Source organism: Nelusetta ayraudi, unplaced genomic scaffold (genome assembly GCF_046127955.1).
Source record: "Nelusetta ayraudi isolate G7.1 ecotype Tasmania unplaced genomic scaffold, CSIRO-AGI_Nayr_v1 ptg000002l, whole genome shotgun sequence".
Classification (NCBI taxonomy): Eukaryota; Metazoa; Chordata; class Actinopteri; order Tetraodontiformes; family Monacanthidae; genus Nelusetta; species Nelusetta ayraudi.
The window spans coordinates 12,028,115-12,041,382 of record NW_027466052.1 but is presented as its reverse complement, the minus strand read 5'-3'; the positions used below and the strand labels follow the sequence as shown (position 1 = coordinate 12,041,382).

Genomic DNA, 13,268 nt, shown 5'->3' with positions numbered 1-13,268 from the left:
GCTGGCGTCGCACAGGTCGTTCCCGCTAACGCCGGCCCGGGACGCGCACGCTCTCGCAGCCGTTGCAGGACGCATTCCGCACCTGTGAGCTGTGTTTACTCGTGCGCATTTCCAACGCTGGGCTGCGAGTTCCACGACCCGAGTGCAAAAGTGAAAAGGGTGAGGTTGGGGGAGCGGGAGGTTCCTCCTCCTGATCCGGAGCTGGCAGATGCTCTTTAGAGACGGCTGTTCATTAAACACGGCGGGAGAAACAATAGCGAGTGTAACGGGAGAGAAAAGAAGGCCTCTGTTGTCCGTGCGGATTCCTTCCCTTTTGTCCCGCCGCAGCAGGACAGGGTGTGCTCGGCGGGGTGAGGCCTCTATCTCCTATCTGCGTGAGAGAAAGTGTGTTTGTGTGGCCCGGGGGACATCTGGTTCTCGAACCGCACCAGCGCGGTCGTATTAGTTCGAAGTGTCTCGACAAAGTGCTTCCAAGTCGGCTCTAGTTTTCTAGTCGGCCACACCGTAACACATCATTTCCTCCTTTTGTTACACGTATTACTCCTTTGTTAGCTTCCTTGAGTGTAACATCTATTATATAAAATAAATCTAAAAATCTGAACACATCTGTATGTGTGGAGGAGAGCATTGGGGTTTGATCAGGTAGGCAGATACTGTACGGAGGGCGAGGGAGACGGCAGACTGACTGCAGATCGTCTCACTCCCGGTGTGCCGGAGTCTCTGTGCAGGCACTTCAAAGTCCTGCTGAACATCACAGGGCTGATGCTGAGTGGGGCTGACTAGCTGCAGCCTGTGGTCTGGGAAGGGTTACTGAATTATTACTGACGGTTTCAGGGATAACTGTCCAACCACAGGACTGGGGAATATTAATCATTTATTTGATTGTCCGCATGTGCTGATTAATCAATTTGAGTAGGATCTGCAGGATTAACTACCCTATTATTCCCCCCCCTCCCCGCACACCCATCCACCCACCCCACTGTAAGAACAGATAAGAGATAAGGCTTTAAAATATCATATTCCATTTATCATTTATTTTTAGGTCCCTGCTGATGAGGGTGAAATAAAAACTGAGGTGAGATTACGCAGAACAGCAACTCTGTGGGGGTGTGGGGGGGTGTAAGAGGAGGTAGGAGGGGGAGGAAAAATCTCTTAACTGCAGATTTTAGTACTTCAGATAGGCTGTAGGTGTGTGTGTGTGTGTGTGTGTGTGTGTAGGTGTGTGTTGGGGGGGTCGTTACAGCCTTGTATTTCTTCAAAGACGCCACAGAAAAAAAAAAAACCCAAGTTGTGCAGCTGGGAGGGAGAGCGCTGAGAGAAAGACGGTGGCGGAGGTGGGGAGGGAGCGAGCGAGGGAGGGAAGGAGGGATGAGGCGAGGAGGAGGAGGAGGAGGAGGAGGAGGAGGAGGAGAGGCAAGAGGGAACAGGAAGTTGATGGGAAAGTGATAGCTGTCTCCACCTGGAGTGTAGCCCGAGCTGCGCGTTAAGAGGGGAGGCGCGGGCGAGGCAGAGGAGGAGGTGAGCAGCCGCCGTTGCCGCCGCCGCCGCCGCAGCAGCAGCAGCAGCAGCAGCAGCAGCAGTAGTAGCAGCAGTAGTAGTGGCAGCCGACTCCCGTCCTGCTCTGGGTCGGTAAGTTTTTAGTTTTTTTTTTGGGCTCCCGATGCTCCGCGAGCTCCCTTAGCAACCGTCCGGCGAGCGACAACGCGGGGTTCCTGTTTACCTCACTTACTATCTGCTCACTCTATAAATTCTCAATCTGCCAACTGTTTAATGTGTTATGTCATGTGGTAATTCCTTTGATTCCAACATGCCTCCGTTTGTAAATACAAGAGGCACTCAAAAGGCTGTGGTTTCTTTACAAGCGCGCTGCCCCCGGCGCTTTGGTTGGGAATGCGCTGAGAGGAGGGAGTAAAAAGGTGGTTAGAAACTGTACACACTTCCCGTTGCTCCTCTGCCAACCCCACTCTCTCCCTCCCTCTCTCTCTCTCCCTCCTTCTCTCTCTCTCTCTCTCTCTCTCTCTCCCTCTCTCTCTCCCTCTCTCTCGTGCGCAGGCAGGCCAGTGTGTGAGAAATGTGAGAGGGGAGGAGTGAGTGAGTGAGTGAGTGCGCTCTCCTCTCCCTCGGCCGAGCGCGGCTCCATAATTATGCAGCAGGTTTCCTTACCTTTAACACTTTCCTCCCAGGGTCGAGATTAGCGCTCGGCCGCGCTCCATTTGCCGCACAATTACCAAAAACGGGGAACGTGATCGATGAGCAAAAAAAGAGGAAGAGTGGCAACCTTTCGAGCTTATTTTGAGTTGGGTTTTTTAATTTTTTATTCTCTTAGCATAGTCGAGGCTGGTGAGGCCGCGGCACCAGCCTGTAGAACCTTCGCTGTATGAGCCTTTTTTGCCCGCCGTGCTTTAGCGGCTCCTCTCAGGGCCTTTCCAAGCACACGGCCACCCGAGTGGAAAATAACATCCTTTCTTTTAAGCACTGCTCAAATGCAGAGGTCAGCGGCAAATTGTCTAATAAGGACATTCCATAAAAGCATTTGATTAAAATCACAAGTTGTCCCATAAATTTGCGGCTTACGTGCGCACGTTGCACAGGACGGCGGGTAACAAAGCGCTCTTGTGTGGCGAGCTAGCTCGCTCCCGCTTTATTAAATGTCCCCGCATGGGCAGCACAATGACCTCTGTGATGACACTTGCTAATGGCATGAGCGGTTATTTTGGGACGCGCCGATGACCGCCCATCACAAGTCTCTCTGCGGCCACTGGAAAGCTTTGTTGTTTTTTGTTTTTTTGTTTTTTTCCCCTTGCTGGCCGGCAGAAGCGAAGCGCTAGCATCCTTCCAATTAGCCCGCTCCGTGTTTGATTTTTAGTAATGACAACTATGTCTCAGCTGCAATTACGCCGCGCTGAGAATGATGAGGGTTTAGGTTATTGATCCTAGATTGATCATTGTGATCAATGAGCACTTTTGTTTCATTTTTATGGAAAATGCAGTAATGCATGGTTTTCCCCCCCTTTTCCTAATGAGCCGGCACAGCAAAATGACCCTGTAAGAAATCAGTGATCGCGTGAACCCATATGTATTAGTTATAGAGTTGGCTGGACTCATGGGAAAGCGCACAAATCACTATTTTTCTCCACACAAGTGCACCACCTTTGTGTAGGCAAAGGTCAAAGGCTACAACCGGGTCTGTGAGGAAAGACAATCCAAATTTGGTCTTTATGAAACAGGGCCGGCAGCTGTTTCTATTGTTCAGAAACTGGCTAATTCAATCACTACGCAGTGACCAGGGTGGTAACTAAGGTCTGAGCAACACTCAGCGAAACCACGCAGTGGCCCAAAGAGGTTATTGGAGATTTATTTAAACTGGAAGTTCGTAAAGCGGGAATAACTTAAAATCACAGCCGCAAAATAGATCTTCTAGTCTAATTCCTGGAGGATTTATTAAGTGCAATATAAAATGCATCAGTAATGCTCTGTAATGAAAGTTACTCTATAGCTGAAAATGCAAGAAAATTATAGGAATGTCTTTTCAAACTGGACCGCACCAGTTTAGACAAACGGAAAATCATCTGATGTGTCATTAGCACGTAGTCGAGAATAGACCGACTCTTGTATTTGTTTTTTGCTGAAGAGTAAGTGGGTTGGTTCCGAGATAGTGTGTTGACCTTTTCACAGCGCCCCGCCACTACAAATGATCAAAATCTACAATTCACTTTTGTAGCATCTCTGAACTGCCGAGCTTTTTTTTTTTTTTGTCATCCCCAGTTGATAGTCAACACCAAAAGTGTGGTGTCAGGGTTTCACTCTTGAAAAGTTGGAACATTTTTCAGTTTTGGAAGAGTTGACAGGTGAAGCTGGTGGGTGTTTGGTGCGTGAATACTTGTGAAGAACCCTCGGCAGCGGTTCCACTCCAGCAGGCCACTTCACGTGGTGTGGAAATAAGCCCACATATAGGCCCACTCTGTATATTCACCTCCACTCAACCCCACTCCACCCCATTAAATTTCATTTTAAGAAGAGGACCTCTCGAACGCCGTGTTGCTCCTTTTGTCGGCGCAGCGCTGCTAATAAAGATAGCCGCGTAAGACTGGGCTAAATATTGACACTGGCTGAGCACATCAGCGCTGTTTTTAATTAGCCGGGGGTCTCTAGCGAGCTCGCGCGAGGGCAGCTTGCAAAAAAAAAGAAAAAACAAAACATTTCCCCTCACGGCATCTTAAAACGCCTCTTCCCCAAAAACACATTTCTATGAATTTTACATAAAAATGGATACGGCAGAGTGTAGAAACACACAATGTTACAGCTGCCGCCGCCTTATTGCATAGCCCCAAGCAGCAACCAATTACGTGGTAATGAAATATTTACACGACCAAACCGAGAACGCCAGAGGTGAAAGCTAGACGGTGGAAGCTGGAGCTGCAGAGTGTATTCAGTGTCTCCTCTCTGCCGGGAGAAGGTGGAACAGGAGAGCAGCTGGTGACAAAAGGCTCACAGGCAGGAACCGGCGCCTCATTCACGGCTTCATTCACGGCTTCATTCACGGCCGTCCCTCTTCTGTTTGTTTGTTTGTTTGTTTGTTTTTCCCATTGTGCAGTCCACCAGGCGAGCCGTTTCTCCGTCTCTTTCCACCAACTTTGGCTCTCGTCGTTCTTTTGACTTCTGCCCTATAGCCCCCTGCCAGCCAGCGGCGCGGCGCGGCCGAGGTGAATCTGCATTCACGGCATAGTTGGATGTTTGTTCTGGAGGACTAATTGTGTTTGGCTAATGTTCCTGCTCTGAATTTAATTCTCCGCGCCCGCTTTAATCATCGCAAGTGCTGTTTGCCTGTATCTCAATCTGAAACCCCTCCGGTGGCCCCGACTCAGCGCGTCCCTCGGTCCTCAGCCCACCGCCGGAGCTCTCGTCAGTCAAGTGTGTGTGTGTGTATGTGTGTGTGTGCGTAGGCCAGCCAGTCGCTCGTCTCGTCTGTATCCAGTGTGCGAACCTCCATTAGCGGCCCATTAAGGCTCCTCTCAGACACATGGAGCTGCACCTTCCCCACATTCCTCAGACGTCCCAGCGAGTCGGAGCCGTGCGGGAGGATTCGCTCTGACCGATGGCGGCGGTTGACGCCGCAGCTCCGCCGGTCTGTGGAAGTGTTCGACCGAGGATGTCTTTCTGCTGTAGAGCCGCATCGATAGTAGCAAATCATAATTCACGTGGAAAAATCAGAAAAGTCCCTGTCTGTAGGCCCCGGCCTCGCCGCCTCCACTCGGCCTTTTTCAAAAGCGGTAATTGTCGCCGCAGTGTAAAATGGAGGTCTGCGCTGTTGACACAGTAGCCGAGGTAATGGAGAGGAGGAGGGCCGGGGCAGGTCCGGATTTGCCTGATGCCTTTTCCAGATGCAACGCTCTCTGCTACGCGCGTCGTCAGGAAGTCCCGCGTCCGTGGCTCCGCCCCCTCCTCGCCTCCTGCAGGCCAACTTACTGTACTGCAATATGTTTTCTCCCCCCCCCCCCCCCCCCCCCCCCGCTCCGCCCAGCGTGTAAAAGCACCGGGAGGCTAAGCTGCTAATTTGCTCCAGAAAGAGAGAAGGCCCGCCGCTCGTTGTTAATCTATTTTAATGTTGTTGTTTTCGTTGTTGCTGTTTTTATTTTCCTCCCGCTGTCCGGTGACTGACGTCGTCCCCTCTATGCTGTCGCGCAGAAAAAAACAAAAAAACAAAAGCTCATTAAGATGTGATGGGGTGCGAGAGCTTTTTTTTTTTATTTGGCTGCGTTCAGAAATGCACATTACGTATGTGGAAGCATGCCCACCCAAATGTTGCTAACGAGAGGGACCCTGGATGCCTGCGTGGGGCTCCTGTGAGCATAGAGCCCGGCTCGTTATCACAACACAGGGCATTGATCTTTCCACCGCCCGCCTCCTCCTGGTCCTTCTCCACCTCCTCCTCCTCCTCCTCCTCCATCTCTCAGCGGCCGTGGCTTGCACATGAATTATGTGGAGGCATTGATCAGCTGATTGAGAGCTATTGTTTCGAGCCCCGGGTCATTATTGAAGGAGGGATTACCCAACTCCTGTTCCGTGCACGCGTCTGGCCGAGTGTGTTACTCAGCTCGCCGTCACGCCGCGCGCACTCGCCGTCGCTCACCTCGGATTTGTGACGGCTGCGCAAATACGCGCAGGCTTACTCACTCACCGGCTCGCCCGGAGAGCAGCCCACACAATCAACAGGGCCCGAGCGACTGGCGGCATTGATTGCCGTCCCTCTGCAATTATGTTTCCCATTGTTTACTTTCCGCCGTCTTACTCATTCAAAGCAGAATTCAATAATTATCGCCTTATTTAATGTTAAAGTGCCATATGCGAGAGTGGCGGGCGTGGAGCTCCAGCAGCCGCGTCGTCTTCAAGTGCGTCCCCCCCGCCCCCTCCCCCACTCTCCCAGGCTGCTTTGTTTCATGGGCCCGTGCTAAGTCCTCCTCTCCCAGGACACCTGCAGTGATCCATCTTTACTCCCCCACTCCTCCTCCCCCCATTACGGGACGCAGGTCCATTTGGTCTCTCCCCCTCTCTTCCCCTTCCCTGAGACAAATATGCAGCTTGTTTTCTTTCTTTTTTTTTTTTTTTTATTCACCCGGTAGTGATGGATCATTTCTACGGCGAAGGCCGCGCAGGAAGCAGCTTAGCACATTATGGGCTTTGAGACGGAGGGACAGGATGCAGCGGAGCGGTGGCGGGGATTAGGACGAGTGGAGGAGAATAAAGGACGAGGGTGGGAACGGGGGCTGAGGAGACGCTAGCTAGGCAGCCATTGGCCCCGGCGCGCTCACAAGCCTTAAGCCGCGAGCTAACTTTGAGGCATGTTGCAGCTTGCAGTGGCTAATTCAAAGCATTCACCGCATTTGGCACCCGGTGGGGCCTCTGCGGTCGGAGCTGTTGTTCGAGCTGCTGGCAGTCAGGCAGGGAGGCGTTCGCAGGGCTAGAACGGCGAGCACTCGCTGACTCCGGTCGCCGCCGCCTTCCCAAATAGAACTCCTTTGGCGTTCCAGGGGAATCCCCGAGAGCAGATTTATGAGAACCAAGTCCCCAACAAATCTCCGAACAAGCGGCGACTCTCCGCGGCTGGGAAGAGAGCGGTCATTACGGTGAATTATTTCATTTCTTCAGACCTCTAGCCCAGGCTTAATCAAATCAAACCTACTTTTAAATTTAAACTTCACTCTGATTTATAAGCTTCAGAATGCAGCTGCAATTTGACATCTCTGTTCCCGCCGGTTGCAGTTTGACCGCAACAGGATACATGCTAGTGAGTACAATATGTGCGAGTGCGTAGGGGAAAAAACAAAACAAAACACGCACATCATACGCGTGCACAATGGCTGCAGTTGTCGCGCAGTGAGACTTGAACCACACAAACATGTTCTTTATCCCTGCGGCCACAGTGTCGCTTGCAGCCCGCCAGGCGCTGCATTGTCTCTCTCTACAAAGTGAAATGCAGTTACCTCATTGGTTATAGTTACTGCCATGACATCATTGTGTTTGCATAGCAAATGTGCGGGTTGACTTAACCTTACATGTCTCGAGCCTGAAACTAGATTTGAGGCTTAATTTCCCTCCCAGGAGGCCACTGGAAGTATTTCACTGGAGGAACTCTGCTCTGTTGCTGCTCTTTGCCACGTTTGAGGCGTAAAATGCGGCTATTTTTGGCGTATCGGCGTGTACGTGTGTGTGTGCACGCGCTCGTGTGTGTCTAGGCTTTGAGCTCAACAGTTGTTTGCAACCCGGCAGTTGAATCCGGCAGGGAATTTGGACCCCTAACAGAACTGATAGCTGTTTGTTTCCGTTCTTTATGTTATTTAATTCGCTAGTTTCGTATCAGCAGCTCGTCCAGATCCGAGAGGAGTCTAAACAGGATCCTGTTCTCGGTCTGTGCGTCTATATGTCCGCCTTCCACGGCGCTCCTCCGCCATGGGAGCCACTCTTTGAAATCCAGCAGCTCCGGCTCTTCAGCTCACACCAGCCTCTACCTCGGCGAGTGGAGCTCTCTCGGCAGCCGCGCTGGCAACCGTGTTAAAGGTCCACTTTTACTTTGCATTTAAGTGGCTGGAAATGCAGATGCGCGCGGCGCTCCCGGGTGGGCGGTGAAACTGATACGGGCCCCGGCGCTGCCCACTCAGAGGGCAAGGTGCGCTGTGGAGTTTAGAGGAGAGAGGACGGGGTGGTGCCCACACCGCCCCTGTCCCTCTTTACCTGAAACAGCACGGAGCGGCGCTGCTTCAGCCCCCACAGAAAGAGATAAGGTGCTCCATGGCAGAGCCGGGGTTTTTCTTTTTTTAAATGCCTTTATCTGCCATGAAAAACCCACCATATTTGGTAAAAAAAATAAATAAATAATAAAATAAAAAAAAGAGGCTGCGCTCGACATTTTCATCTGAAATCGGTTTAGATGTTGTTCAGAGCGAGATGTTGAAAACATCAAAGCTTTGGGAGGAACTTAAAGACCCCCAGCCCGCCTCGCCCCCCCTCAGGAACATCTTTTAAGACACAAAGCAGTTTGACTACAACGTCGCCGGAGCCCTTGACAAAGTCCCGACCATCGACGGTCCTCGGCCGTGTTGCGATTTGGGTCCGACCACACATTTCTCTGCGTGCGCAGCGGGGCCTCCCGTGTCCCGCCGGCTGCACGGCTCAATTGAAGGCAGCCGCTCGTTCAAAACTTGCTCAGCTGAATCTCATATACGGCAGCTGTAAAATTCCCAGACAGTTCAGCTGCATTGAGTCCGCGCCGCCGACTCCGCCCACCGCCCGCCGCCGCGCTAGTCCGGCTCCCACTCACCCCAGTTGGGGCCTTGGTGGGGCGTTCAGAAACCCCCGGAGCCACGCCGACCGGCCGGCTCCTCCCAGCGCAACATGACTTTTTCATTAAGCCGCCAAATTCCTGCACTCCAGTTGGAGGTGATTTATCAACGAGGGGCTTCATTGTAGGTTCATAGGAAACAGACGCGGGCCCTGTCTCATGCGTTATTATGTTTCACATTCAAAGTGTGTGTGTGTGGGGGTGTGTGTGTGTGTGTGTGTGTGTGTGTGTGTGTGTGTGTGTGTGTGTGTGTGTGTGTGTGTGTGTGTGTGTGTGTGTGTGTGCGTGTGAAGCAGAGAGGGTGATGAACTGTGAGTGCACTGTGTCCATACTGTCTTTTGGCTCTTTGAAGAATCTTTTATGTGGATTATGGCCACAGAGCCCAGTGAGAATCCACGTTTAAGAGAGTTGTCGTGCGTGATGATTGGACCGTTCTTCTTTTATTTGGCTCTGTTAGCTGCCTGCTTCTTCTTCTTCTTCTTCTTCTTCTTCTTCTTCTTCTTCTTCTTCTTCTTCTTCTTCTTCTTCTTCTTCTTCTTCTCCTTCTTCTTCTTCTTCTTCTTCTTCTCCTCCTCCTCCTCCACCTCCTCCTGCTCCTGCTCCTCAGTGGTGGTGGCCCCACCTCACCGATCAGTCACCGGTTTGATGTCTTACCTCACTGGCTGACTCCTGAGCGCCCCAGACTGTCTTGGGTCACGGCTGGTGCAGGGACGGTGGAAGTGGCTCTTTACAGGTGTAAACGTTTGACATTGCAGACGGTGCTACATGCACTGGCCAGCTCTGGCCATGTTCAGGCCCTCTTCCCAGCCTGAAGGTTTATGGTGAATTATGGCTGATTTAGGGGCAGGCGGTCTCGGGTTCACTCCTATATAAACCCCTTTGCTTTTTATGGGCAACTATAAAACTCCCAGGATTTTTTTCTACCCCCCTTCTACCTCCTGAGACCAGCTTTGAAGTTTTGGTCAGGTGCTGTCATTCTTTCTTTTTTTTTTTCCTTAAACCTGCCCTCTGTTAGATTGTTGGAGCCTTGAATCATTTGCGTCAAGAGCTTTTTCTTTTTTTTAATTTGAGACATCTGTTCCACCTAAAAACGTTTTTTTGCGTGATGGATTCGGTGGTGTCTATAACTGAATCTGTCTCTAAGGCTTCTTGCCTTCCTCTAGTCCTAATAGGATGTTTCTGTGCAGAGGAAAGGGGGGGCTGGCTTCAACAATATCCAGCAACACCTATTCATGACATCATGGATGGCTAAAAACGAGGCGAGAAAGGAGAGCACGCAGAGACACAGAGCCTTTTGCAATCACCTAATAACTCTATTACAGCGAGCTGTGGGGCTCACAGAACAGGAGGTGGGCGAGGAGGGGGACTCCTATTCCCTTTCCTGGAAGCGGTGTCTTAATGCACATTTTAGGTGTAGAAGTGAAAAATATGAAACCAAAGAGAATGAAACACAATAGCGCAGGAAAAACCCCCACAGCAATATTACACTGTTGCCAGAAAATTAAACATTAGGAGAAAAGGACGAGAGCATTTTAGGGAGACGTAATATTGTTATGAGTTCTCTCCTTTTTTCCCCCTGCAGCCTGTCGGCACCTGATTTAGATGTAATGCGGTTAAGTGCCCTAATGCTTCAATTGTTTTTACGCTTTCCTGCCAACCGAACTTGCTGCCCACTGCAGGACAACACAGTTCACTTTTCCTCCTGATTTATGGCCCCTTTCTCTGACACTATGTCTAATAAGCCTTATCTACAAGCTAGTAAATAAGTTATTAATGTGTTGTTGTTTTTTTCTTTAAAAAAAAAAAAGAGAGAGATTGAAAACATTAATCAAAATGTTTTTGCAATTTGATTAATGTTTTAAATGCTAGAAGACTTGTTTGTCTTCTTGCAACATGCCACACGGAAGACAAAAAGAGGTCCGAGTCCCATAAATCTGTACAAAATACCTCATGTTTTATTTGCGTTTGTGTGCACATTACTTCCAGTCTGCAAAATGCAATTTTTGTATTCCAAAGAGTCTAAAAATTGAGTGTGAAATGAGGCTGCAAACGCAAAGCTGCCAATGTGGCAGGTGTGCAGTTGTTATGTCAGTGTGTCCACCAGTTTGGCGGGCTGTCCCTCACTTTGTCTGCACACTTTAATCAAAGACAATCAACGTGTGTTGAATTGCCGTCGTCATGAGCCCTTATCCCCTGTTCACACTTTGCTTCAAAAAAAGAGAAAAGAAAGGAGCGAGAGACAAAGCAGAAGCGGCGGCTAAGAAACAAAAGAAAAGTGAAAATGTAGAGGAAGGGGTTGCAACTGCCAAATGAGTGCAGCACACGGCCAGAAGTGAAGTGTGCCACGTGATCAAGTGAAATGAGGACAAGCGGAGGGTGATTGACATCGATCACGGCCGCAGCCAGGAACCAGACTGCGCCGGGGCGAAGCAGCGTGCGGCGCTATGACACCGGCCGCCCCGCCTGAAGCCGCCTCGTATTGTGAGCAGGCAGAGGCGAACTCTGCGTGATGCTCTGCCGTTGGTGGTCAATAACCCCGTCACTCACACCACAGCCTGCCGAGTTTTATTTTATTCTCTTTTTTTGTAGGCCTTGCACATCATTGATCGAGCCGAGCGGGAGGTCTTTAGACTGGAGCTCTGAGATGTGATACGAGGTTGTGACGGTACGACGTCACTGCAGGGTGTTGGACCTGTTGCTGAAGCTGGACTGGATGTCCGAGGCTGGAGGCTGGAGGCTTGGGGTTAGACCGGGGCTGGGCAAACTTTTTGACTGGTCGGGCCACAATGGCTTCTAGAATGTGAGAGAGGGGGCCCCGGAGCAGCAGCAGATGGGTGGAGTGTCTTGGTGACCCACCTCATAGGAGGAAAAAATATATCATGGGATTTGTAGAAAAGATATCACGTAGCTTTAATGTCAATTGAAAAGGAACAAAAGCAAAGTTACAACAAAATTGTATTTTGCTCTTTATTGAAATGACTCTTAAAGCACTGAAAAAATGGATGAAATACAGCTATTTTACGACTTAATTACTCTTGATATAATTTCTTCAAGCTTGGCTGGCCGGATTAAAAAGCTTAACTGGCTGCAGATGGCCCCCGGGCCATAGTTTGCCCACGCCTGGGCTAGCGGCTGGAGGCTGAGGGCTGGAGAGGCCTGCTGCTGAGCCCCGCAGGAGGAAGCTGCAGCCGCTGAAAGCCGCATGCCAGCGCTGATTTCCTGTCCGGCGAAGGCCGCCGCCTCCTTTTGGTGGAATGTTTACTCTCTCTCTCCCAGAATGTACGATAACGCCCGCCCCCCAACCCCCAACCCCCCGTTGTCTCGCCACCAGCTGACTTTCTTCCTCTATGAGAGGCCGAGGATTTAACCGGCCGTGATCAATATTCAGCATCCCATGCGTGAAACAAGCAGATGTTTGGAGTTTCCTTTTCAGAGACGGGGGGCTTCTGTTGAGTGAAGGGGATCAATGCTGCCTTTTTTCCGCCGGCGAGGCGGCAGCGGCGGCGGAGCCGCTGGCTTCTGAAGGGTGGCTGATGTGATTCCCGCCCGCCCGCCTGCCGCGGGGACCCCTGAGAGTTGCGCCTCCCAGGCCTCTCCTGCCCTGTTAGTGGACCGATACAGACACTCGGGGAGACAAAGTGCACCGTCCAAACAGTTGTCCTGAAGTGGAAGAGGTCTGGATGTTAAACAACAGGGCCGTGATTGGGAATTGATTTGTTCATTTGTCCTCTCTTTGAGCAACAGTGAGTCGGTGGTGCCGAGCCAGCTATCTGCCATCTGCAATAACTTCTCCTTCTCCTTCTCCTTCTCCCTCCCTCCCTCCCTCCCCCCCCATCCCCTCCCGCAGCACCTGCAGCAGCACGAGAACGCGGTGGAGGGCGATGCCTGCTACTACCACTGTGTGCTGTGCAGCTACTCCACCAAGGCCAAGCTCAACCTGATCCAGCATGTGCGCTCCATGAAGCACCAGCGCAGCGAGAGCCTCAGGAAGCTGCAGCGCCTGCAGAAGGGCCTGCCGGAGGAGGAGGAGGACCTCAGCTCCATCTTCACCATCCGCAAATGCCCTTCCTCAGACACAGGTCAGAACCCGAGCCCCCCCTCGCGGACGCTTTTTACAGCATTTGGATCTTTTGTGCCGTCTTTCTTCTCTCCTCCTGAAGCCTTCCTGGCTGTTGTGTGTGTGTGTGTGTGTGTGCGTGCGTGCGAGCAGACTGGCCTACAAGCCGTCGGCCCGTCGGGACGCTTTCCATGTAATAAAACATGTATGGTTTAAAATTAGCCACTCCTGTGTTTGACATTGGCCTCTCTGTAGAATTAGTGAGAAAAGTAATGGATGGCATCTCCTCGGTTTTAGCCTGATTCCATTAAAACCGGTGACTCAGCTGGCACGGTTGTAATTTACAGGCGTCTCCATAACACGCTGTGTGACTCA

General features: G+C 51.1%; 1 protein-coding gene across 3 annotated transcripts in view; it reads left to right on the top strand.

Annotated features, from left to right (window-relative positions):
* The window catches only part of zfhx3b (zinc finger homeobox 3b), a 134,498-nt gene that overhangs the window by 64,213 nt on the left and 57,017 nt on the right, over positions 1-13,268 (top strand). For all 3 annotated transcript variants that reach the window (XM_076024354.1, XM_076024338.1, XM_076024347.1), the window contains exon 5: positions 12,684-12,915. In XM_076024354.1, coding sequence (XP_075880469.1) covers positions 12,684-12,915 — 232 coding nt within the window. The remainder of the gene's footprint in view (positions 1-12,683; positions 12,916-13,268) is intronic.